This window comes from Chinchilla lanigera, unplaced genomic scaffold (genome assembly GCF_000276665.1).
Source record: "Chinchilla lanigera isolate Chin_1 unplaced genomic scaffold, ChiLan1.0 scaffold00025, whole genome shotgun sequence".
In the NCBI taxonomy this organism is placed as follows: Eukaryota; Metazoa; Chordata; class Mammalia; order Rodentia; family Chinchillidae; genus Chinchilla; species Chinchilla lanigera.
This window is the reverse complement of record NW_004955426.1, coordinates 20,011,954-20,035,195: the sequence shown is the minus strand read 5'-3', so window position 1 is coordinate 20,035,195 and position 23,242 is coordinate 20,011,954. Positions and strand designations below refer to the sequence as shown.

Genomic DNA, 23,242 nt, shown 5'->3' with positions numbered 1-23,242 from the left:
TATTGAACCCAGGGTCTCACTGAGCTACATCCACATCACTTTTTGAGATAGGGTCTTGCTAAGTTACTCAGCCTGAATCTTAACTTGGGATCCTCCTGCCTCAGCTTCCCAACCAGCTGAAGTTAGAGGTATGTACCACCACATGCAGCTTAGAGGTAGTTGATTTTAACGTACATTTTTCTCACAGACATTCTGAAGTTAAGGCATCACTAAACCTGCCTGAATTACTCCTTACGTGACTTATTTTTAAAGTACACCTTTTGAAGACATCTGTGACAGATTATAAGCAATTTTCAGAGTTACAGATTTTCTTTTTAGAATTATTCAATGCAGTAAGTGCCTTCCATTTACCTATAAGAACTTCTTGAGCAAACCAACATAAGGAAAACCAGTTATTATATGATTTTGTAGTATTCTGGGTTTTTACCTGAATATTTTTGTAGAATATAAATATTCTTTGTATCTGATAAAATATAATGCTCAAATTATGACATGTTCTCTAGTAGAAAAACTACATAACAAGATGAAGTTTTTATCTTTTGTTATTATACTAGGTGACAACAGTGTAATGTCTCTGTCATAGACTAGCAGTCTGGGCCTTGTGGGTGTGACAGCTCTGCATGGGGAAGACTATGATCATACTGCAGGATTCATTTAGCCTCCGAGGCCTTTGTCCATTAATGTAAGTCATTGGGACCACTTGAGAACCATTCAGTGATACTCACCAACATTTGATGGTACTTTTGGAATGCCCTACCTTAAAACAGGCCCCTGAGCCTTAAACAAAGTTGGTTTGGAGAGCATTGCAGCAGGTGCCTCTTCTTGAGGAACGGCTTCTCCAGAGCTGCTGCAGGCCGAGCTTTCCAAGCACATGCGCAGTCCTGGGCTGTAGCCCATGGGCAGTCTCAGGATGCCCAGCTGCTTTATAGGAAGTTAGAATTCTGTAAAGTGTAGTATATACTCATGAAGGAAATGGATGAATCTATTAAATGTTGTCAAAATATTTTTTATTTAGATAAACACCACCATCATATCTGAAATATAATTATAAAAATAGTATTTTAAGGACTATAATTTTACTTTTCTTTTTCTTTATATTTAAAACAGGGCACATTTAGAACTTGTATAACATTTTTTACAACAAACCTTCTATCTCGCTCACCCAAAAATAAATAAATTTAAAATAAGATAATTAATTATTATTTTTTGTTCATTAGTGTGCCTTGTGCCTAGAGCAGTGCCTGTAATAGGAATTCAATAAAGGGGCTGGGGATTTAGCTCAGCGGCAAAAGCACCTGCCTGGCAAGCGCAAGGTCGTGAGTTCGGTTCCCGGTACTGGAGAAAAACCAAAAAAAAAAAAGAAGAATTCAATAAATATTTGTTAGATGAAAGAATCTCTACTTTCAGATTGTTTTGTAGCATCCTGTTAGTCATTATTCTGATTATTTAGCTCTAAAATTATTTTAATCTAACATTTTTGTTGAATCTACCATGGATTTAACAATGATGAGTATTTTTGCACATTTAAAACCACTGTTTTAGCTGCCTGACTTTTTAGCTATTTAGAGTCAAGAAACCAAAAAAGATTTTCTTTTAAAAAGTTGTGCGTGGGGCCAGGGATTTAGCTCAGCGGCAGAGCGCCTGCCTGGCAAGTGCAAGGTCATGAGTTTGATTCCTGGTACCGGAAGAAAAACAAAAAAAAACAAAAATAAAAAGCTGGGCGTGGTGGCACACACCAGTAATCCCCAGCACTTAGGAGGCTGAGCTAGGAGGATCACTGGGCGTTTGAGGCCAGCCTGGGCCTAGGTATAGTGAGTTCAGGACCAGCCTGATTATGTAGTGTGACTCTGTCTCCAAAAAAACCCTCAAATATTAAAAACAATTTAATGGATTCTTTTTAAATCACCCTAACCTCATGGTGCTGATTTAATAAAGAACTTCCCATTTGTGTGTGTTCTTTTTGACCTAGAAATTTTTCTTGAGTCTTTGTTTTAGACGCAGTGAAAAAGACCAATGGAGAGAGCACTTCCTCAGGCAGAGCTGGCACTTTGGTACCACCACAGTTTCATTTCATGTTTAGCATAAGGAGAATACATACTTCGTTTAAGAGTTTTAGTATTGCCTTTTTGGAGTTTATTTCATTTTCAGTAAAATCATGGTTACCATAATGAATAGGCAATCTTTCTTTTCTAATTTGTTTATTCCCCATTTGATGTGTTTCCATGTAGAACTGATGCAATGCCTCACAACTATAAGAATAGTTTATTAAATTCTACTTTTCCAATAAAAATAAGGCTGTTAATACAATGATTTTTATAGTAAACCACAGAATGTTATCCAGGAGTCCTAGTAAGAGTAAGTTATAATTGCTGTAAGGATAGCATGTGGCATTCTCAACAGCTTGGAGTAGAAATCTTTCAAAACAAGGTAGATTCCCTTTTCACCTTCTGTGACTTCACATTGCCTACCTCTTATCATCAGAAATAAAATCTGTTGGGTCCTGAGGAGTTGGAGAAGTTACGTGATTCTTCATTGTTTGTGCTTTGCTTTACAGGAAGTCAGAATTCTGTACACGTGTGCCCTCTGTACACGTGTCAGGTTCTGTGCACCCCACTCTGGTGGCAGTCAGTAACTAAGGGATTTCCCACTGTGGGTGGTGGCCAGCCAGTTTCCAGTCAAAATGCCATAGGCAATTTAAGTGCTTCCGGTATCCATCTCTCAGTCATACCTAGAGAGCTTAGTAAATCTTCTCTTTTTGAATTTAATAATTTGTTCAACATATGAAATATGACATAGTGGTAGCAGCCTTCTTTGGTAAACCTAGAGATATTTAGGAGATGTGAACTGACTTCAGAGTAGTTCCTTTTCCTTGTATGAAAAGGAAACCACAATTTTGTAAGGCTTGTGGTCTCTGACCCTTAGGCATAGTACGTGAGGTTTGGTCCCTAACTCCTGCTTCCTGCCATTTCATCTGAGGATTTGCAGTTGCTGCTGCTCACGCGCTTAGGATAGTCCTATCTGAGATATCATCAAGCATACTTTAAGTGGACCTTTCATGCGAAGCATTGAGTGAATTTACCAAGTCAGCAACTGTGACTTCAGTGAGTTTACAGAACAGGTTGTATACACTTATCCATGTGCTTATTAAGAATGTAATCATTGTGTACTGAAAACATGTACTGATTAAAAATGGGAAAAGTGTTTACTGAAATCTGATATGAGGAGTTTGAGTTTAAATTCCTTCACTTGGCATAAAGATTGTAGGAAAATAGCTAACCTTCACACACTTCAAAAATGTCAGCACCCATTAGTAATTCAAAATAATTGTAAAGGCTGTGATGTTAGCTCAGGTCTGTTAGAAATTCCAGGTGTTTCATTAGCTTGGGTTATGCAGAGTGCTGATTTCAACTGATTGAGTCTAGAAATTAGCTTGGTTTTCATCTATAGTTTTCCTTTAGGTTGTATTACACTGAATTTCCAGGTGTAGTTTCTTAAGATTGAGGTTTCACAAATTAGTATAGTAAAATTTTAGAACTTTTCAGGAGAGCATAGGAGTTTTAGGGCAGCTATTCCAGATGATACTGTAATAGTGGGTACATGTCATTATCTATTTGTCTGACTTCATATATTGGAGTTTATCTCATTTTCAGTAAAATCATGGTTACCATAATGAATAGGCAATCTTTCTTTTTTAATTTGTTTATTCCCCATTTGATGTGTTTCCACGTAGAACTGATGCAATGCCTCACAACTATAAGAATAGTTTATTAAATTCTACTTTTCCAATAAAAATAAGGCTGTTGATACAATGATTTTTATAGTAAACCACAGAATGTTATCCAGGGGTCCTAGTAAGAGTAAGTGTGAACTCTAATGTAACCTATGGATTTGGTGACTGTGATGTGTCCTTTAGACTCATAGACTAACAAATGTACCACTGTGCGAGGATGTTGATTCTGAAGGAGGCTATGTATGTGTGCGGCCAGAAGGTGTATGGGAAATCTACCTTCTGCTCTATTTTGCTGTGATAAAATTGCCCTTTAAAATCTGGAAAAACAAAACTGGGGCCCAATATAGATGCCAACTTATTTTGGCATATATATCAAATTTTGTAGTGTTACTCTTTTTTGCTGCTTATTGTATTGATACTGTTTTGTTAGTGTAGAGATCTTAAGATTTTGGGGTCTCACAAAAGAGTAAAAATTTTTGGTGCCCTAAAATGAAGTCAGAATGGCCACTTTGTTCTGCTGAAAGCCCATTTTCAACAGGATATACAAAAAGGAAACAACCTTTTTGAGGCTGAGTCAATTAAAAATAAGGGAAGGAATCCCATCTTCAGACAAAGCTAAAGTTAATACTGTAGGGCCAACTGACAGGTAAATAAACCCTTCGGAGAAAGACAAAGGAATATGGCTGCCTTCAGCCAGGGCTCCACTTTCAGCCTTGATCCAGGGCGTCCAGTCTAACACATCCAAGCATTAGTTGGCAACTGCTCAGAGAAAGCCTACCATTCTGTGGACAAACCTGTGGGTTACTTGGTGTGTGTGTGCTTGTGCCACAGAGAAATACTACTACTGTAATTTGGGAACTTATTGATTATCAATTAGATTTCACAGGCTGGACAAATAAAAGTTTTTTGAATGAAGAACTAAAATACAGCTCTGTAAGTTGTAAAGGATACAGTTGTTGGTAGTGAGATGCTAAGATCCCCAAAGACACAACATCTTTGAGCTCCACTAAATCAGCTCATGTAGCTAACAACCTTAGCGTTTTTTAAAACAAGGCTTTAAAATCCATTTAAGTGAGGGTATGGAAGAGTAATCATTAGCCTTGTAATTACAATAAGGCTGACCTTGAACAAAGCCCTCATAGCTCCTGTACCAAGTTTCTTCACAAAATAAAAAATCCCTTCTGAGGCTAGCACGTCATGACTTCCACAGATCAGATGGAGGCAGAAGGCTCAGAGATCAAATGTTCTTTAGGAAGCAATTTTTGTTAACCTTGAGCAGGTGACAAAAAAAACCCTTCCAAATAGTATATTAAAATGTTCACCAATAAACTGCTTAGTTATGGCAGAATGTTTTTTTAAAGCCAGGACTAAAAAGAAATGAAATTAAAGTTAGAAAAGGGAAATGGAAGGTAATGTAGTCCTAGTGGCATAAGAAACTTGTTACTGGGAGTGGTGTAATCCCAGCACTTGGGAGGCTGAAGCAGGAGGATCATCATGAGTTTGAGCCCAGCCTGAGCTACATAGTGGCATTTTTTAAAAATAAAAAAACTAACAAAAACCAAAAAAGCAACAAACTCAAAATTTCAAGATCAGCCTGAACTACATAACAAGATCTTGTCTCAAAAAAGCAAACAAGACAAACATGTCTAAAAGACCCCCACCTCCACTTACGGGTCAGGATCTGGGTTATCCAGTGGTTCTTGGCTTTTTTACCTGTAATGTTGCTGCTAAACGTACTTTCCCCCCAGAGTCCTTAGTACTCTTCTGCTTTTGCTCTGCCACTACTGCCCATGTTAATGTATTTCATAGTCTGTAATTTTTATTGTCAACAGTGTTGCCTTTATTGTTGACTGTCTTGTATAAGTTTTCTCTTTACTCATAACAGAAGACCTAGAGGAAAGAACAAACCCATTTGTGTATTTTTCTTGGTTTTTCCCTTTTCTTCCTCCATGACGAGCCCCGCCTCTCCCAGCACCAAATCCTTGCCATGTCTGAGCTAGGAGGCTGTGCTGCTCCTTGGAGGCACCCGAGTGTGTCATCATTCTCTCCCAACCCCGCCACACCTCCAGAAGTGCCGACTCTCCTAAGAGGCCTCCAATGGGGTAGGGTTTTCTCCCAAGACACCAGGGAGCTCATCCTTTGATTTAGATGGCAAACTATGGAGATCTCAGCACCCTGATTGCTTTTAATCACAGCCTAGCATCCAGCTCATTGAGGCCCTTATAGTAGTTGATGATTTTCAGGCAATTTCTTCTCCCGAGCACAGAGCCTTTACAAGTGCTAAAAAGAGGATTTGTCTTCCCTGTTTCCAACCATACAGACTACATACTCTGATTTCCTAATAGGAACGGCCTGAGCCGGACCGATAGGTAACATGGCACAAAAGACTTGATTCAGAAACAGTTTTAATTAAGTGTTCTTCAATCACCTTCTGTTTACGCCTCAAGTCTACCAAAAATGTGGCTTTCATCACCCTTAATTAGTTGGGAGGGAAAAAATACCTTCTGTAGAAATACAAGATATGTATTTTATGAGCAACCTGAGGTGTTTTAAAATATGCAGATCATACTAAAGACTATGGGTTCTTTTTTTTAATCAAGTTTATTGGTAAAATTTAGATATTCATAGTGTTTATATTCATCATAGGGAATTCGTACTTATATATCATGATTCCTCTTTCTCTCCCCAGTTCCCTCTCCTCTCAACCCTTCTTTCTCTCCTTACTCACAAAGCTTTGTTTCCAAGGGGGAAGAGGGAAAAAAAGGGAAAAGAAAAAAAAAACCAAAAGATAAAAGGACTGTGGTTTATTTTCTGACTACTGCTGGGTTGCATAAAATACAGAAAGCTGTCACTTTAACTTACTTTATAGGAAACCAAGAGATAATGTGATTTTGTATTAGCACAGGAAGCAGGCATAGATTAAATCAACTGACCTAAGGCCTCATAACTTCAGAGGTGGTCAGCAAAGATCTGAGGGCTGAAACTGCTAGAGACAAAACTAGACTCGGCCTCCTGCCTACTACTCTCCAACCACAAGGTGGCAGGATTCCCCTTGCCTGAAATCTTCAATGAAAGGACAGTTGATTTCCAGTGTGTAGTATCTTTTTTGTGCTTAAATAATGGTGTCACGCTGTCTTGTCTATGACACTGTCAGTTTATAGAGGTTAATAATCTCTAGGTCACATTTGAGATAACCAACAAAACAGCTTGGTGGTAGCTTTTCCAAGTAACCAGCCCCTATCTGTTTCATGAACAGATGGTGTGAAAAGGAAGGGAAGCACAAGGAAAAAAAAAAAAAAAATAGAAGGGGAGAAAATGGAAACAAAGCTTTTGTAAATAAGGAGGGGAAGGGGAGTTGCAAGGAGGGGGAGGAAATGGGAAAAAGGCAAACTACATCATGTACAGGTACCAATTCCCTATGATAAATGTTATCGTTATGTTTGTCTAAAATGTACCAATAAAATTTGTTCCAATACATTTTTTAAAAAATAAAAACCCAAGCCAAGCGTGGTGGTGCACACCTATAATCCTAGCACACGGGAGGCTGAGGCACGAGGATCACTGTAAGTTCGAGACCAGCCTGGGCTACAAAGTAAGCTCAAGGCCAGCCGGAATTGCATAGCAAGAACCCTGTCTCAAGCCAAAAAAAAAAAAATTAATTAAAAAACAAAACAAAAAAAGCACCAAAGTCAAAATTTCAGCAAAATGGGGGCTGGGGATGTAGCTCAGTGGTAAGATGCTTGCCTAGCAAGCACAAGGCCCTGAGTTCAATCCCCAGTACCAAAAAAAAAAAAAAAAAAAGAAAGAAAGAAAGAGTAACCTTAGGGGCTGGGGATATAGCTCAGTGGCATAAGCACTTGCCTGGCAGGCCTGAGGTCATGAGTTCAATTCCTGGTACCAAAAAAAGAAGAAAATATATCAAAAAAATGATAATAGGAACATGAAAATAGGTCTTATTTAGTACAGATTACTATGGGGCCAAGCATTCTGCTAAGCCCTTTAACATAAAAATCTCCATTCTCTCAGCAATAGTAAGATCAGTACTATATTCATCCCCATTTTACAGCTGAGAAACCAAAATTTCAAGTGGTCAAAAACTAGCAGTTCTGGGGTTTGAACCCAGGCTGGCCTGTCTCTATTACTACAGTTCTTAATCACCATGAATCACAAAGAAAAAAATAGTTCTTAAGTATGTGTTGAGGTCATGTTCCTATTATCAGGTAAAACAGCTCATTAAGTGAGTCATTCAAAGACTTTATGTCCTGAAGTAGGGCATTCCTGTATCCCTTTTCCAAGTGTGTCCTTCAGCATACCAAGAGGAAAGTTTAATATATTCAAACTTCTAAGGAATCTTTCAGGAAAATAACTCATACCACTTTATTAAACTCAGTCTATGTTTTTCCTAAACTCATTTTCCACAGGGCTTTTCTCACTCCCAGCTAGGCAGAGCAAATCTCTTGAAATTAGCATTCCCTCAGTCTTCTTTAGGAAATGCTGCCTTCTACAATAGCTGTAAGTACTTACCACTCCTTCCACACGCGGCCCTCTGTCATGCCTCCGTGCCTTTGCATACAGAGTTGCTTCTGCCTGGAGTGGCTTCTCTTTTCCATCTGGGTGAGCTCTTACTTGCCCTGTGAAGAAAACACTGCAATGTCACTCTCCCTATGAAGTCCTTCAGCTCCCAAGGATTCTCTTTTCTTCCTGCACTGAGACCTCTAGTCCAGAACTTATACCTCATGTTTTCATTGTTTCTTCATGTTTGTCTCTTGCACTGGAGTGCTGACCTACTAAGATTAATCACCACATTTTACTTATCTTTATCACCATCTGCGGCTCTCACTGCACCTGGCAGGAGGTGCTCACCAGGTGTCAGCTGAAGGACTGAAGATGAGGAAGCAGAGCTCAGAATGTTTAAGTGACTTAAGGTCCCTTAGCTATTTCATAGCACAGTTGGGATTACACAGCAGGTGCCTCGAGTCAAAATAACAATGCTCTATTCTGTATACTGAATAGCAAATATACCTGTGGCAGGCAACACTAATAAATCAAGGTCCACCAAACCTGACCTTTATCTCTGGAATGTCATGCATCACTCTAGGAAACCAGCTACAGAATGCATCTGTGAGATGAAGTATGTATGCGCACCTTGCCCAATTCCACACTAGCCCCCTCCTGTCTGTCCACTTTTGTGGATGTGGCAGAGTAGCTGTTGATGGTAGCACTTTCCCACTGCTCTGCTAAAGACAGTGTACCCTGAGCTGGCTCTCAGTGGCTTGGAAGTCCCTGGTCCCCATCAGGAAGACCCCAAGACAAAACAGGATCTTCAGTTTCCATTTTGTCTGTGCCACTGCCTCTATGTAGTCCTGAAATCCTGATCTGGAAAAGTTGGTGGCCGCTGGCAGTTGGATGCTGGAGTAGCTAATGATCTTCATTCATGCCAAGGTTTGGCCAAATATTTTCTCTAATTTGTTAGAGGCAGTGTTGGAATATTCATTCATAAATAGTAAGAGAGGAATACAAATACAGCAGCATGGAAACCAGTTTATTAGCACAAATTTCATCACTAAGGTTCTTACCCACAACTGATAAGACCCATGAAAAGTCTGAGGCAAACCTTACTCAACATATCACCTGTTTTGTTTTTCCTTATGCAGTTCTCCTTGAATACAGTCACTCTAACTCCCACTTACACCAACTTTCCTCTTCCACCCCCTTAGCTGAAAACGAAGCCGCTGCATTTTGTTCACATGACTAAGAGAACAGTAAATCACTAATAGGTTAATGGAAATGGAAGCAGTTCCTTCTTTCCCTTGTGAAGAGACAAGATGGTGTTTCTTGCTCCTGTTGGATTCTATAGCATAAGACCCATCAAAGATTATATCAAAATAACTTTTCAGTATGCAGCTGTCCTGAGACATCTGCAGAGACAAACATGAAATTGAAGCTCCATGCTTTCCAACCTCTAATAAGTGAATAAAAATGTAGAATTGTAAAAATAGTTAATATTTATTGAGCACTTACTATAACCCAGATCCCACGTGCTAAGTGCTTTATGTGAAAAATCTCACTTACTCTGCTTTGTATTTTCATTTTATATTCTTATTTAAATCTTCATTAGAAAAAAGTGGCATGGAAACTTGCTCAGTAGCACACAGAAAGTGATAGAGCCTAGATTTAAACACAGATTTAAAACCTCAGGCCTCTGACAGTTACCAGTCTGTGGCCGGTTAGGAACTGATATGCACAAGAGGAGCTGAATGATGCTGCTCCCCACTGTGCACATTACAGTCTGAGCTCTGCTTCCTCTCAGATCAGCAAGGGCATTAGATTCTCATAGGTTTGCAAACTCTACTCTGAACTGCATATGTGAAGGGTCTAGGTTGCACACTCAAGAGAATGGAATGCCTGATCATCTGAAGAGGAGCTGAGGTGGTGATGCTAGCACTGAGGAGTGACTGTAAATGTAGATCACACTGGCAGAGAGGTTTGACTGCACCATGATTGCTTACAGGCTCATTGTCTTGATTACTTTTCTCTCGTTGCTGAGACAAAATAACTGACACCCAGAATTAAAGAAGGAAAGGTTTATTTAGCTCACAGTTTGTGGAGGTTTCAGTCCATATTCGGCTGGCTCCAAGGCAGAGTGCAACATGACAGAGGCAACAGTTCATGGTGGCGGAAAACAGCAAAAGCAACAAGAGCAAAAGGGAGGAGCAGCAGCTGGAAGAGCAAGCCTCTTTCCCTCCCTTACACTGTATGCAAACTACCCGCCCCAGGGCAGGTGTAGCACTCACGTCCATAATGCCAACATTGGACCATGAGTCAATCATAAACTCTAGAAGGTCACCCCATGACTGCATGAGGCTTTGGGGGGACATCCAGATACAAACCATAACACTCACCAAAACCCATCGAGTGGAAAGTAACAATTAAGCTGCTTTTGGTAGCCAGCCTTATAGTGGCAAGTGAGTTGATGTCCTTCAATTATACTGCTATATCTGGAGGTAGGCTTTCAGTCAGAATCTGACACTTCAGTCCACATGACCCATCTATTATTTTATTTACCACCCATTATTTTATTTTCCACCTGTGCTTCTTTTCTACACTGCACAGTTGTCTCAGTCACAATTTCAGTAAGTCCACAAGCTAACACTAGCCAAAATGAGTAAAAAAACATCACTGGAGAGTGTCTTTGAAAAGGAGAAAAGACCCAAAGATGAGACAGCAGAAGACTCTAACACTACCAACAAAAAGAAAACTATATTTAAAATAAAATACCAACAGTCCTACTTAAATTAGCAGTTCACTGCAACAGGAGATTCACATTCCCTAAGCCTGCTTTGTATACTATGTGGCAACTGATTATCCAATGAAGCCACAAAAACTTCAAAACTGCCTTGCCATGTGGAGACCAAGCACTCTGGATTACAAAGCAAACCTTTAGAGTTTTTCAACAGAAAAAGAAAGTGAGCAAGAACAGAAGCAATTACTGAAGGCCACCACTTCATCAGCTGTGTCTGCACTGACAGCATCATTCTTAGTGGCTAACTGCATTGCTCTAGCTAAGAAGTCTTTTATGATTGGTGAAGAGTCTAGTCTGCCTGGTGCTAAGGATATTTTGAACTTTTAGGAGCGGTTGAAGTTCCAAGGGTGCATGTATTATTACTCTTTGGCTAGCACCATAATTCAATGAACTGATGAAATAGCACAGGATATTGAGGCACAATTTTTAGAGAGGATTAACTGAGTCACCATGGTATATAATTTAGGTTGAGGAGCCTACTGATATTGAAAACAAGGTAACCATGCTTGTTTTTATGTCATATTTTTCAGGAGATTGTGCATGAAGGTATGTCATGCACATGTTTTGCCAACTAACACCACAGCTGTGGAACTAGTCAAGTCTTTGAATGGTGATATGTCAGGAAGGCTGAACTGGTTATTTTGAGTTAGGGTAGACTATATAGCTGCTATGAGTGGGTCAAAGAGGTTGCTTCTGAATGTGATCTACACACTGTGGTATCCAGAGAAATGTTGGCTAGCTGGTAAATGTCACCTAAATATAACGTTTTGCAGGATGTGATTAAAATTATCAACCACCTTAAAGTAGATGCCCTTAGCTCACATCTGAGCAGCTTTGTAAGGAGATGGACACAGAGCACACACGTTTTCTCTTATACACAGAAGCGAGATAGCTTTCTACAGGAAGATCACTGGCCAGTTTTTGAGTTGGGAGAGCCCCCCTGCCGCAAATTCCTTTCAGAAAAACACCACTGACAGCACATTTTAGTGACACCGAATGGGCTGCAAATCTTACTTACTCGTGTGACATATTTAGCCCGCTTAAGAAACCCAATCTGTCACTACGAAGATTAATAACAACCATGTTCAAGTCAGCAGGTAGTGTGGATGCATTCAAAGCCAAACTGGAACTATGGACACAGTGAATTGGGATTTTTTGACGTTTTGAACAGTTGCAGATTTTGAAAGAGTGTGAACATTCTTTCTCCCTGCTTGTTCACAATCATCTCTCTCAGCTTTGAAAAGAATTTGAGCTTCCTAACCACAAAAGACCCGCAAAATGGGAAGGAATGTACCCGTGACCCATCTGTGAATAAACCAGGTGAATGGACTTTATCTATGCTAGAAGAGAAGCATTTCAAACGACAAGTTTGGAGCAGTATTTTGAGTCACAGGACAGACATGTAAACATGTTACCTTTCCCTGAAATGCCCACCAGAATGGTGTATCAACAAACAGTCCCACAAATAGACTCCACGGAAGGCTGCTCTCCTAGTGCTTCTGTATCTCTGTGGATAGCAGTGTTGAAGTGGGTTTGTTATTACCCATATTCTTATATGCACAAATATGATAGATTAAAAATGGAATTTCATGTTTTAAACATTATAATTATGAGATTGAAAATCTTTTACTAGAGATTTACACTTCTTCTTCTTTAAATTGTCTTTATGCTTTTGCGACAGTGATGTCTTCTACTCCTTCCTGGAAACTTGCTTGCCCTTTGACTTGTTATCTGTTCTTACCTGTCTGCTCCTTCTCTGAGGGCTCTTTATCAGGCTGTCTCGGTTCTTCTAAGTACAGTAGCAACAACAATAAGAATAATTAACATTTCACAAAAACTAGGTGCCTGGTGTACATGAAGCACTTAAAATTGAGTGTTATTATTTGTCTTTTATAGATGAAAATAAGACTTAGGAAGCTCCATATTAATAGGAAAGCTTCAATTTGAGCCTCAGTGCCCTGCTACCAACCACACATTATATTCTCTTCAAAATAAGTAAAAGCGTTCTCCAAAGCCCTTTGCTAAGGCTTCTTGTTTCATACACACTTATTCTGGTGGTTATCTTATCTGTTCCACTGGCTTCGGAACTCAACTCCTTGAATTCCTAGTCCTTAGAGCCAACCGCTTAACCAGACATTGCCAAGTAGATGACTGTGGTACCTCAAACATAACGTATCCAGGACGCAAGTCATTATAGTCCCCCTGTCTGGTCTGATGATCTCCTTTCACCGATACTATTTTATTTAATGGCATTGCCATTTACCCAGTTGCTGAACTACGAATTTCAAAGCCACGTCTGATTCCTGCTCCATTACACTTCATATTCGGTCAGTTCCAAGGTCTGCCAACACAGACTCCACACTTTCTCAACCCATTTTCCTTACATTCCTCCTATCATGCTTTAGCTAATGAAGGCTCTCAGCAGCTCTGTCCTGGACTATTTGTATCTGCCTCTGACTGGGTTTTCTGCTACTCCCTAAATCCCTCTATCCTTCCTATTGCTCTCAGAGTTAATGTTCAAAACCTAATAAGTGAATTTGTCTCATCCTGTTCAAAACTCTGATAGTTGCCTCAGTTTATCAAATACATTCTACTTTCTTTAGCAAAGCACATAATAAGTTCCATAATAAGTTCCATAATCTGGCCCTGATCTTTCTTTCCAAGTTCATCTGTAGTGTGTTTCTATGCCTATACCTTAAAGTACACCCACTCTCTGTTTGTGTTGGTGCACACCTAAAATCGAAGCACTTGGGAGGCTGAGACAGGAGGATCACTGTGACTCTGAGGCCAGCCTGGGCTACATACTGAGTTCAAGGCCAGCTTGAACTACATAGCCAGACTCAAAAGAAAAAGAAACTACAGCTACTGAAGGCTACATGCTTTTCCTCAGAAATATCAACTATCTCTATGACACTATGCTTTTATTTAAGATACTTGGAATACTTTTCTCTGGCTTCTTTTCTATTTGCTGATACTGTGTTCTGCATTTAGTTTGCTGACCCTGAACCCTGTCTGAAACCAACAAACTCACATTTCAGTCTCCAAGATTTATTCCTTGTCCTTTTTTTGTTTATATTTTTTGTTAAAGATTTACTACAGACTAATTTGTAATTTGGTCATGTGTCTCAATTTTCTCAGGAAGAACTATATCTTAAATGTATTAGCATTTCTAGTTCTTAGGAGGAGGAGCTTGATACATAAGTGACTAAACTAAAGTACATTTGTAAGTTAGGTAAATTTCAGACTAAACAAAGCTTCCCAGAGCTGAGATTTTCTACGCCTTTTCTATGCACTAAAATCTTATTTGAGGCCTTTGTAGCTATCATTTAACCTTGGAGTTAGGTCCTATTTCAAAGCACTGGTTCTGCTTTAACTGCTTTATAGAGGCTTTCAAAGCCAAGAATTCAAGCTCCTGGCAGTGAAAGTACAGTGAGTGTTGTCGCTGAGTTTCTGGAGGAGATGGGGTGAAAAGCACAGGAGAGCGCACTGCAAAGCCAGCAGAGTTCCAGGACATCTGGGATCGATTATTCCAGTAAAATGCCGAAGCAGAGGCAATTCTTGCACTGCACTTTGACATCTGGGCCTTGGCAGCTACTTTTGTGGTTTTGCTCAGCAGATCTTGAGGAATGAGATAGGGGCTTGCTTCAGGGAAAGGGAAACCTTCATCAACTCTGCTATAGCAAAGTCCTTCAAAAGATGCTTCTGTCCCCTGTAGGGTCCTCCTTGGCAGGTCTAGGACTAATTGTCATTAACAGACAGAATAATTAGGCTTTAAGCACCTAATGAAATTCATACTACCTGGATCAGAATTAGGTTACACAACATCTTCTAATTTCTTCTCCTTTTGTGATTCTTGTCAAGTCATGCATGAGGAACTGGAAGGAAAAGCAACCCCAGGCTACTGTGAAAGCAGGTTTTCTCCAGCTCTCCTGACATTTCTCTGTGTTTTTTTTAAGGGTTGGGGTCTTGCTGTATTGCCCAGGCAGGCCCTGAACTCCTGGGCTCAAGCAATGTTCCTAGCTCAGCCTCTCCAGTATCTGGGACTGTATTCATGTGTCACTATGCCTGGCTCACTTTACAGCCAAGTGGAGTAAAACTTTTGCTTCAGCTTTAAGGAAATACATTTCATCTCTGAAATTATATGTTTTATTCTTTTAGTTTCATAGTTATTGCCTTCAAAACACAAAATGTATTTTATGTATGTTCAGAGATTCAAATCCTCAACCAAGTTGCCAGACGCATAGCGTATGATCATACTGGCTAGCAATCATTCCTGATTTCAAATATTTTGCCCTGTTTCCCTAAAAGCAAAAGGCAGTGTTTGTGCAGAAGGGGGGAAGTGTGTTAACACGTATAGATTGCATACTCCTCCAGGCACTGTAATGTGTACATTATAAACATGGTTTTATTTAAAGCTCACAACAACTCCGTGCGGTTTAGTATGACCTGCATTTTAGTGACAGAGAAACTAAAGCTCAAGGAGGTTAAGTGATTTACCCAGAGTCACTGACTTCCTACGTGGCACAGGCAGGCTAAGATCACACATCTAACTAGTCACGTATACTCCTTACTGGTCACTATTAATACAAAGTAACAGTAGGATGATACATAGACACCTCTTATTTAAACAGTGACCTAATATGTCTAACACCTCGTAAAGAGAACCCCTACTGCTATCATTTTAGTATTATGGCATCAACACTCATTGAACATTTAAGACCTGTCAGGGCCTATCCAAGTGCTGCATTCATTATATATGATCTCATTACAGAAACCCACTTCCTGAGGAAGGTCCTATCACTTTACTAACGCATAACTTGAGGCTGGGGGAGGTTAAATAACTTCTCCTAGGTCAGAAGGGCGAGAGTTACAGCCTGAGTTTAGAATCCAGTTAATCTGGCTCCAGATTGTAAGCTATACTTCCTGCAGAGAACACATTCTAGAGTCAGAGAAACCTGCATTAAAATCCCAGCTCTGCCTATTCCTTGGCAAGATAACAGTAAAATCAGTTCTCAGTTTCTCCTCACGTAAAATGGGTTTGAAGCCTTACCTGCTGAACAGGTATGCCTATATGTAAACACAAATTCATCAAATTCCAAATCCCTATTACACTGAGAAAGGACATTGATATGTGTCTAAGTGTGGTGGTAGGAGTTGAATCCAAGTCCCTGTGCATGCTGGGCAAGTACTCTACCACTTGTCTATATCTGCAACTCTGAGGAACAGCATTTTTGAAATCTGATCAATTTAGGTTCAGGGGCTGGGGATTTAGCTCAGTGGCAAAGCGCCTGCCTGGCAAGTGCAAGGTCATGAGTTCGGTTCCTGGTACCAGAGAAAAACCAAAAAAAACAAAAACAAATTTAGGTTCAGATCTTACCACACCCACTAGGTGATTTTTGACAAGAGTCCCAAAATTCCTGAGCCTGAGTTAACAAAGGAGAAAAAAAAATATGTACTTAACAGTGTGGTTTATGCATAAGAAATAGCATGTATAAATACAATAATCTGCAAAAATTAGAAGGAGTTCTGTATTATAGCACTCAGATTTTTATGGTTATTGATTATGCTTTCAAATGCCCTGGCAGCCAAAACACAATTTTCCCATATTCCCCTGTCCTCGATATTTTCCCAATCTGAGCACTACAGGAGGATGCCAGAGAAACATGTCTTCCGGAAATTATATAAAGGTGACAACTTTCTATGGAGCATACCTTAGGTGTAGCCCTGACTGAAGTGGGTGCAGAGAGAAATTGCTGAAAATCCTTGCTGTGCTCATCTTTTCTCCTACCTGTCTAGCCTTATAAGCTCTCTGAGAAGGGATAGGTTGTGAGTCGCATATGGGGCCCTAACTCTCACCCTTAACCATGCCTCTCTTTGGTAGTGGGTTCTCAGGGGGAAGAAAAGCACAGGACCCTGAAGATTGTACTTACCTGGATCCAAATCTCCATAAATGAGTGGGATTTAAGAAAATTCCTTTCTAGAACATACAGTTTCTTTCTGTCAAATGAAAACTTTCACACTGAATATTTGTGAAGTTTAAATAAAATACTTTATGATCAGGACCTAGTTCAATTTTAGAAATTTAGTATACACTTAACAAATTTTAATTAATTTTTTTTCAAGCAGTATTTTGGCTATGTAGTCCAGGGTAGCCTTGAACTTGCTACATAGCCCAGGCTGGTCTCAAACTTGAAATCTTTCTGCTTCAGTCCCCCCAAGTGTTGGATTACTGGCAGGTGCCCCACACCTGACTTTATATATGGTTTTCTCTCTTACAAGAAAACATTTCAAGGTCAACACCATGGCTGAGATGAACAAATATCAATGATGTGTGAAAACTAAAGAATGACATAAGACAGCACAAAAAAAATCTCTTTGGCTTAAATTCTAAACATTAAAATAGAGCCAAAAGAGGCATTTTCATTACTAATTTTACAGACAACTAAGTAAAAACCAACCAACCAAACACACACAAAATTTGTCTTATGTTTAAGTACTGAGACCTTGTATATTCAACAAAAATAATTTGAATGTACTCAATGAGTTTGTATAAATCCATCTCACACCTATCATGCTGTGTCAGCAAAGGCCTTGTAGGATCTGGCTACAGTGTTTGGCAATGAAAGGGATATTGCAAATAATAAACATCACTGCAGCTGACTCCTGTAATACTGGGTTTTAAGAGGCTATATAAAATCAATTGTCTATCCACCGGCTAAATCCATTGCAGAGGTAGGATTCTGCCTTTCTAGTAATGATAACAAGGCTGAATCACCCTACCGGTTGAATCAGAGATAGCATGTTTCGTATACATTCATACTGATCACCTGGTTGATGGCCAGAACTCACCTCTGTAATAGGGCAAGAAGGCTTTTTGTCTCTCTGCTTTTATCATGATCATTTCCATATATAAGGATTTGAATCATCAGACACTGTGGGTAAAATGAAAAACATAACAGGTTAAAGGTTAAAACTTGCTCCAATAGCAAGTTCCTTGATTGCAAACCAAACTAAGGAGAGAACTGGGATATCCCACGTTTACATTTGGAAGGTCTGTACTAATATCATTGGTTCCTTACTAAAAAGGAAAAGAAATCTGCATTGAAGGTTCTTTAGTTACCTTCTGCACCTCTCATGCTATATATGGACTCTGTTTACTGAACTTGCCACTGCCAAACATGGCTATAGATAACCAAAGTAACAGGGCCCAAAACTGGAAGCATCACTCCTCAAAACAGGGTTGTACTAGATCTCACCAGAATTTCCCAAATAGCTGTAACTAAATGGATAGAGATAAATGACACCTTTGTATATATCCCAAAGCTGCCTTTTATTCTCATGCCACATCACCTTTATGTTAGGCAGTTGTCCTTTTTAAACTTTATTGCTGGCCTTTGTTTCCAGTCAAGACAAGATAGTAGGAATCAGATCCACCTGAAACAACTAAAAGAAAAAGAAAGAAAGAAAAAGGAAAACACAGACAAAATGCATGAAACAATTTTCAGACACTGGACATCAGGCAATAGAAGATCACAGTCCCTGAGAGAAGGAAAGCAAATGAGATAAACCCTATGATTGCTTCAGATGACTGCTGTGGGTGTTGCTGGACCATAGCACAGGTTAGGGGGAATAAATGGAGCATCTGAAAGACTGAAGGAAACACAGACAGATGGGTGCCTGTCGCCACCAGCCAAACTGAAAAGCCTCCTGTTCGTGGATCTTTGGGTTAGATACTCTTAAGGCTCTTGTCTCAGGATAGGGGATAATTAGCCATTGACTAAATGGTGTCCAGTCTCAACTAAAAAATCTTAAAAGTAAAACATGAAGGAACCAAGTTTTCAAGTAACTGAATTAGACACAACTTTGTCCTGGAAAATGAAATTTGAGAATGACTGCAAGAATACAAAAACATCGAACACCTGACAAGATAAAATACACGATGTCTGGCATCAAAACAAAGATTACTAGGCATTCAAGTAAACAGATTAGTGAGAAAAAGATTAATCAAATTAATTCAGAATTGACACAGGTATTAGAACTAGTAAAGAAGTACATTAAAACTACTATTGTAACAATTCCTTGTGTTAAAAAGATAAACAGGTATATATATATATATATATAGTGTGTGTGTGTGTGTGTGTGTGTGTGTGCATACACACATATATATATCCCCAAGTCAAAATTCTGAAGGTAAAAATTACCATGTCTGATAGGAAAAAAAGTATTCTGGATGAGATTAATAGTGGAGAATGAAAGGAATAATAATCATCTAGGTTAGACTGGAATATAAAGTATAGAATTGCATTTATCTGCAGATGAGGTGATCATCTGATAATCTGAAAGAACCTAAAAACAGCTATGAAAATAACAAGTTTATCAAGGTTATAGGATATAAGATTATTATATTAAAAAACAATTTTATTTTTATATACCAACAAGCAATTAGAAAATGAAATTTAAAGCTGGTAGATTTAAAACAACATCAAAAATACAAAATACTTAAATCTGAAGAGAACTGTAGATAAAAACAATAAATTTTTAATGAAAGAAATTTAAAAATTACATAAATAGAGTGACACAGTATGTTCCTGGGTAAGGTGAATAAATATTTTTAAAATGTCAATTCTCTAAAAACTTATCTATGCATCCTATGGAACCTCAGTCAAAATCTCAGATGCCTTTATTTTAAAACTTGATATGGAGATTCCAAAATTTCTCTGGAAATGCAAAGAACCTAAACTATGGTTGGTAACTTTGATAGTGCTAGGACTGTAGCTCAGTGGTACAATACCTGCTTATCATGCACAAGGCCCTGGATGAATCCCTGATACCAGGGAAAAAAAGTTAGAAAACAACGTGCAGAGTTTTAAATCTACAGTAATCAAGATAGTATGTATTGACTCAAAACTAGATCAATGGAACAGAAGAGCCCGAAAATAAACACACACACACACACACACACACACACAATCTTTGTCAAGGATGCAAATAATTCAGATGCTACATACAACAACATGAATGAATCTGAAAATATGCTGAGTGAAAGAACCACATAAAATGTTTAACTATAAAAGCTTTCACTTATGTAAAATTCTAGAAAATACACATGTATCTATAGTGAAAAGCAGAAAGGTTGTTGCCTGGGTAGTGTTGGTGGGAGGCTAAAGAATTAGGGGCAAGAGGAAACCCTTGGAGGTGGCTATTATATTCATTACCATGATTTAGTAATGAATTCACAGGTGTATGGAGATGTAAACAGTGCACTTCAAATATGTGTAATTCATTGTATATCAACTAAACTTGTTCCACCACAAGATTGTAAGTCTTAATGTATTATCTAAACCTTTTCACTCCAACCCAGCAACCTTTAACTTGGATTTCCTCTTTTTTTTTGAGACAGGGTCTCACTATGTTGTTCAGGCTGGCTTTGAACTCATTATGTAGCCTAGTCTGGCCTCGAACTCATAGAGATTCTCCTGCCTCTGCCTCCCAAGGGCTGGAATTACGGGTATGTGCCTCCACAGGCCCAGCTGGATTTCTTTTTTATGAAGTCTGAACTTCCAGAGAAATAGCCATAAGTATCACTAGAAATCTGCATACATGATCCTTTATGCTACATTCTATCTGCCAAACAGGTTTCCTTTTAGCATCTAAAGTGGATGCTCTCTCTCTCTTTCTCTTTAATTCTGAGCAGTTTGTTCTTTTTTACTGATTCATTTCTAGATTGAGTCATGTTGCTCAACATCAGCTTGTTCAGACTCTTCTCTAAATTTCTTCTCTAAGTTTCTACACCCGTTAGTTGTCATCCATGTGTTCATGCTTCCCTTGAAGAAGCTATTCTGGTTCCTAGAATTTATCTCCAGAAGGGTTTCTTTTTCTCTGGAACTTCAAAATAGGGTCCCCTTTCTCCTCTTATTTACCGCTTTATCTTTATATTAAGTTAATCCAAAATAAGATAAAAATGTTTCCAAATCTGATGTTTGTCAGTGTACTTCTGTGGATTGCTTCTGATTCTGTTCTCTGTTCACTTGAGTATTACTTGATCTTTGTTGACTTTTCCTCTGACTTTGAACAAACTTAGGTTTTACATAGAAACATGTCTACCCATTTTACTAAGTCTTCAGCCTTGGATCTCTCAATATCCTGATTGGTGTGTACCTTGGAAAGGGAAGGGAGGGGAGGAGAGGGGATAGGGAAGAGATGGGGAGGAGGAAAAGAAAGAAGGGAAGGGAGGAAGGAAAAGGAAGGGAAGGGAAGAGAAGAGAAGACGAAGGGAGGGAAGGGGAGGCAAGCAAACTGAAGGGAGGGGAGAAGAGAAAGTTTTTATACATACATTATTTCTTACATTTTGCTAATAAGCTCAGGAGAAAATGTAACAAAACCAGCCAGAATTTTCCTTCCTCAGCTCACCTTCCTTAGCAGGTGAGTTGCCTTTCTGAGCTCTCCTTTGGCAAAGCAGATCCTGCCCATATTATAAAAAGTTTCTGCCACTTTTTCACTACAGTCACCATAGCTGATGACCTGGGACTTCAGTGAAGCCTTTAGCAGTCTGTAAGCCTCCTAGGGGATTAAAAACAAAAGTTCTTTTTAAAATCAACCTGGCAATTCCACAGGAGTGAGCAGGTTCTGTGCCCACGGGGGAGGCTCTCTATGGCACAACTGATGGAACCTACCAGGATCTGTCACTTATGACGTATCACCTAAGACAGTGTGTTTCTGTTAAGAATCGAAGTTCCAAGCTAAGAATAAATAACTTAATGCATATGTATGTTATTACTATGTAATCTTCCTAGCTGTCTTATGAGATAGGAATTATACTTATGTTTCAGGTGAAGGGTTAAGAAAGGACAAGTTAAAGCTAAGACTCCTGACCAAGATCATACAACCTGTAGATAGATGGCAGTGTCAGGACTCAAACAACAGAATTCTGAATTCCACAGCTCTTGGTCTTCTTTTCTTTTTCTTTTCTTTTTTTTTTTTTTTTTTTTTGGTACCAGAAATTGAACTCAGGTCCTTGCACTTGCCAGGTAGGCACTTATGCCACTGAGCTATATCCCTGGCCTTTCTTCTTCTTTTTTTTTATTTAAAGTTTTTTCAAACCTTCTGAAACACTGGAATAGTAGAATGAATATGGAAATATTCACCTAGATTCACAAATGGCTACCATATCATTTTGCTCCCTTTTAAAAAATATACACACATATATAAAGATGAATACATATATACATATAAGCTTTACTGAAAGTAAATTATAGTCATCAAGATACTTTAATACTTAAGAACATGTCTTCTTAGAACAAGAAAATTTTCTATACTGTATAACTACAGTAATATTATCACTCAGTAAATTTTACATCAGTGAGCTTGGAAATTATTTATGAGTGAAGAGCTTTAGTTATTGCTGTACCTTGAAGACTACACATTACAATGCCTGTGCTATCTATGTTGGCACATATTAACACAACATGTCTTCAGAATGAATTTGGACATGTAATCATCATCCTTTGATGCCACCTTGAACAACAAGTACAAAAAAGATCCCAATTGCTGCTTTCCAGACAGCTAAAAATTCAAGCATCTCAAGGTTCTATAATATCTTGGATTTTTCAGAGGAGGAAAACTTGCATACAATTAGATTATTTCCCTGTTTATTTTTTTGGTATACAAGTCTTTAACTCCTTAGATAAATTTTTTTCTATTTTTACTCTTTCTGATGCTATTATGAATGGTATTGGAAAACAAAAAACAAAAAACAAAACAAAACAGGGGCTGGGGACTTAGCCCAGTGGCACAGCACCTGCCTGGCAAGCGCAAGGTCATGAGTTCGATTCCCAGTACTGGAAAATAAAACAAAACAAAACAAAAAAATGAATGGTATTGGCTTCTTACTTTCCTTTTCAAATTGTTCATTATTAGTACACAGAAATGCAACTGATTTTTGTATGTTTATTTTGTCTCCTGTAACTTAGCTGAATTTATCTAATAGATATTTTATGCATGGAATCTAGTTTTTTTACATAATACTATATCACTTTGCAAACAGAGATAATTCTACTTCTTCCTTTCCTATTTGGATGCTTTTGTTTTCTTGCCTTATTGATTTGGCCAATACTTCCAGTGAAACTGGTCATCTCTGTCATGTTCCTGATCTAAAAGTAAAAGCTTTCAGCTGGGCATGGTGGAGCATCCCCGTAATGCCAACATTCAGG

General features: G+C 38.8%; 1 protein-coding gene across 9 annotated transcripts in view; it reads right to left on the bottom strand.

Annotated features, from left to right (window-relative positions):
• Positions 1-5,293: 5,293 nt before the first annotated feature.
• Ttc23l (tetratricopeptide repeat domain 23-like) overlaps positions 5,294-23,242 on the bottom strand; it is a 44,724-nt gene continuing 26,775 nt past the window's right edge. For 3 of the 9 annotated variants that reach the window (XM_013514967.1, XM_013514968.1, XM_013514965.1), the window contains exons 10-13: positions 21,444-21,593; positions 17,883-17,965; positions 16,411-16,456; positions 14,832-14,908 (exon numbers count right to left, since the gene is read on the bottom strand). In XM_013514967.1, coding sequence (XP_013370421.1) covers positions 14,843-14,908; positions 16,411-16,456; positions 17,883-17,965; positions 21,444-21,593 — 345 coding nt within the window. In that variant the 3' untranslated portion in view covers positions 14,832-14,842. Of the gene's footprint in view, positions 5,621-7,591; positions 7,622-8,254; positions 8,362-12,774; positions 12,823-14,831; positions 14,909-16,410; positions 16,457-17,882; positions 17,966-21,443; positions 21,594-23,242 lie in introns of those variants that run through there. The other 6 variants (XR_001234319.1, XM_005386177.2, XM_013514964.1 and 3 more) reach the window with 6 other exon arrangements.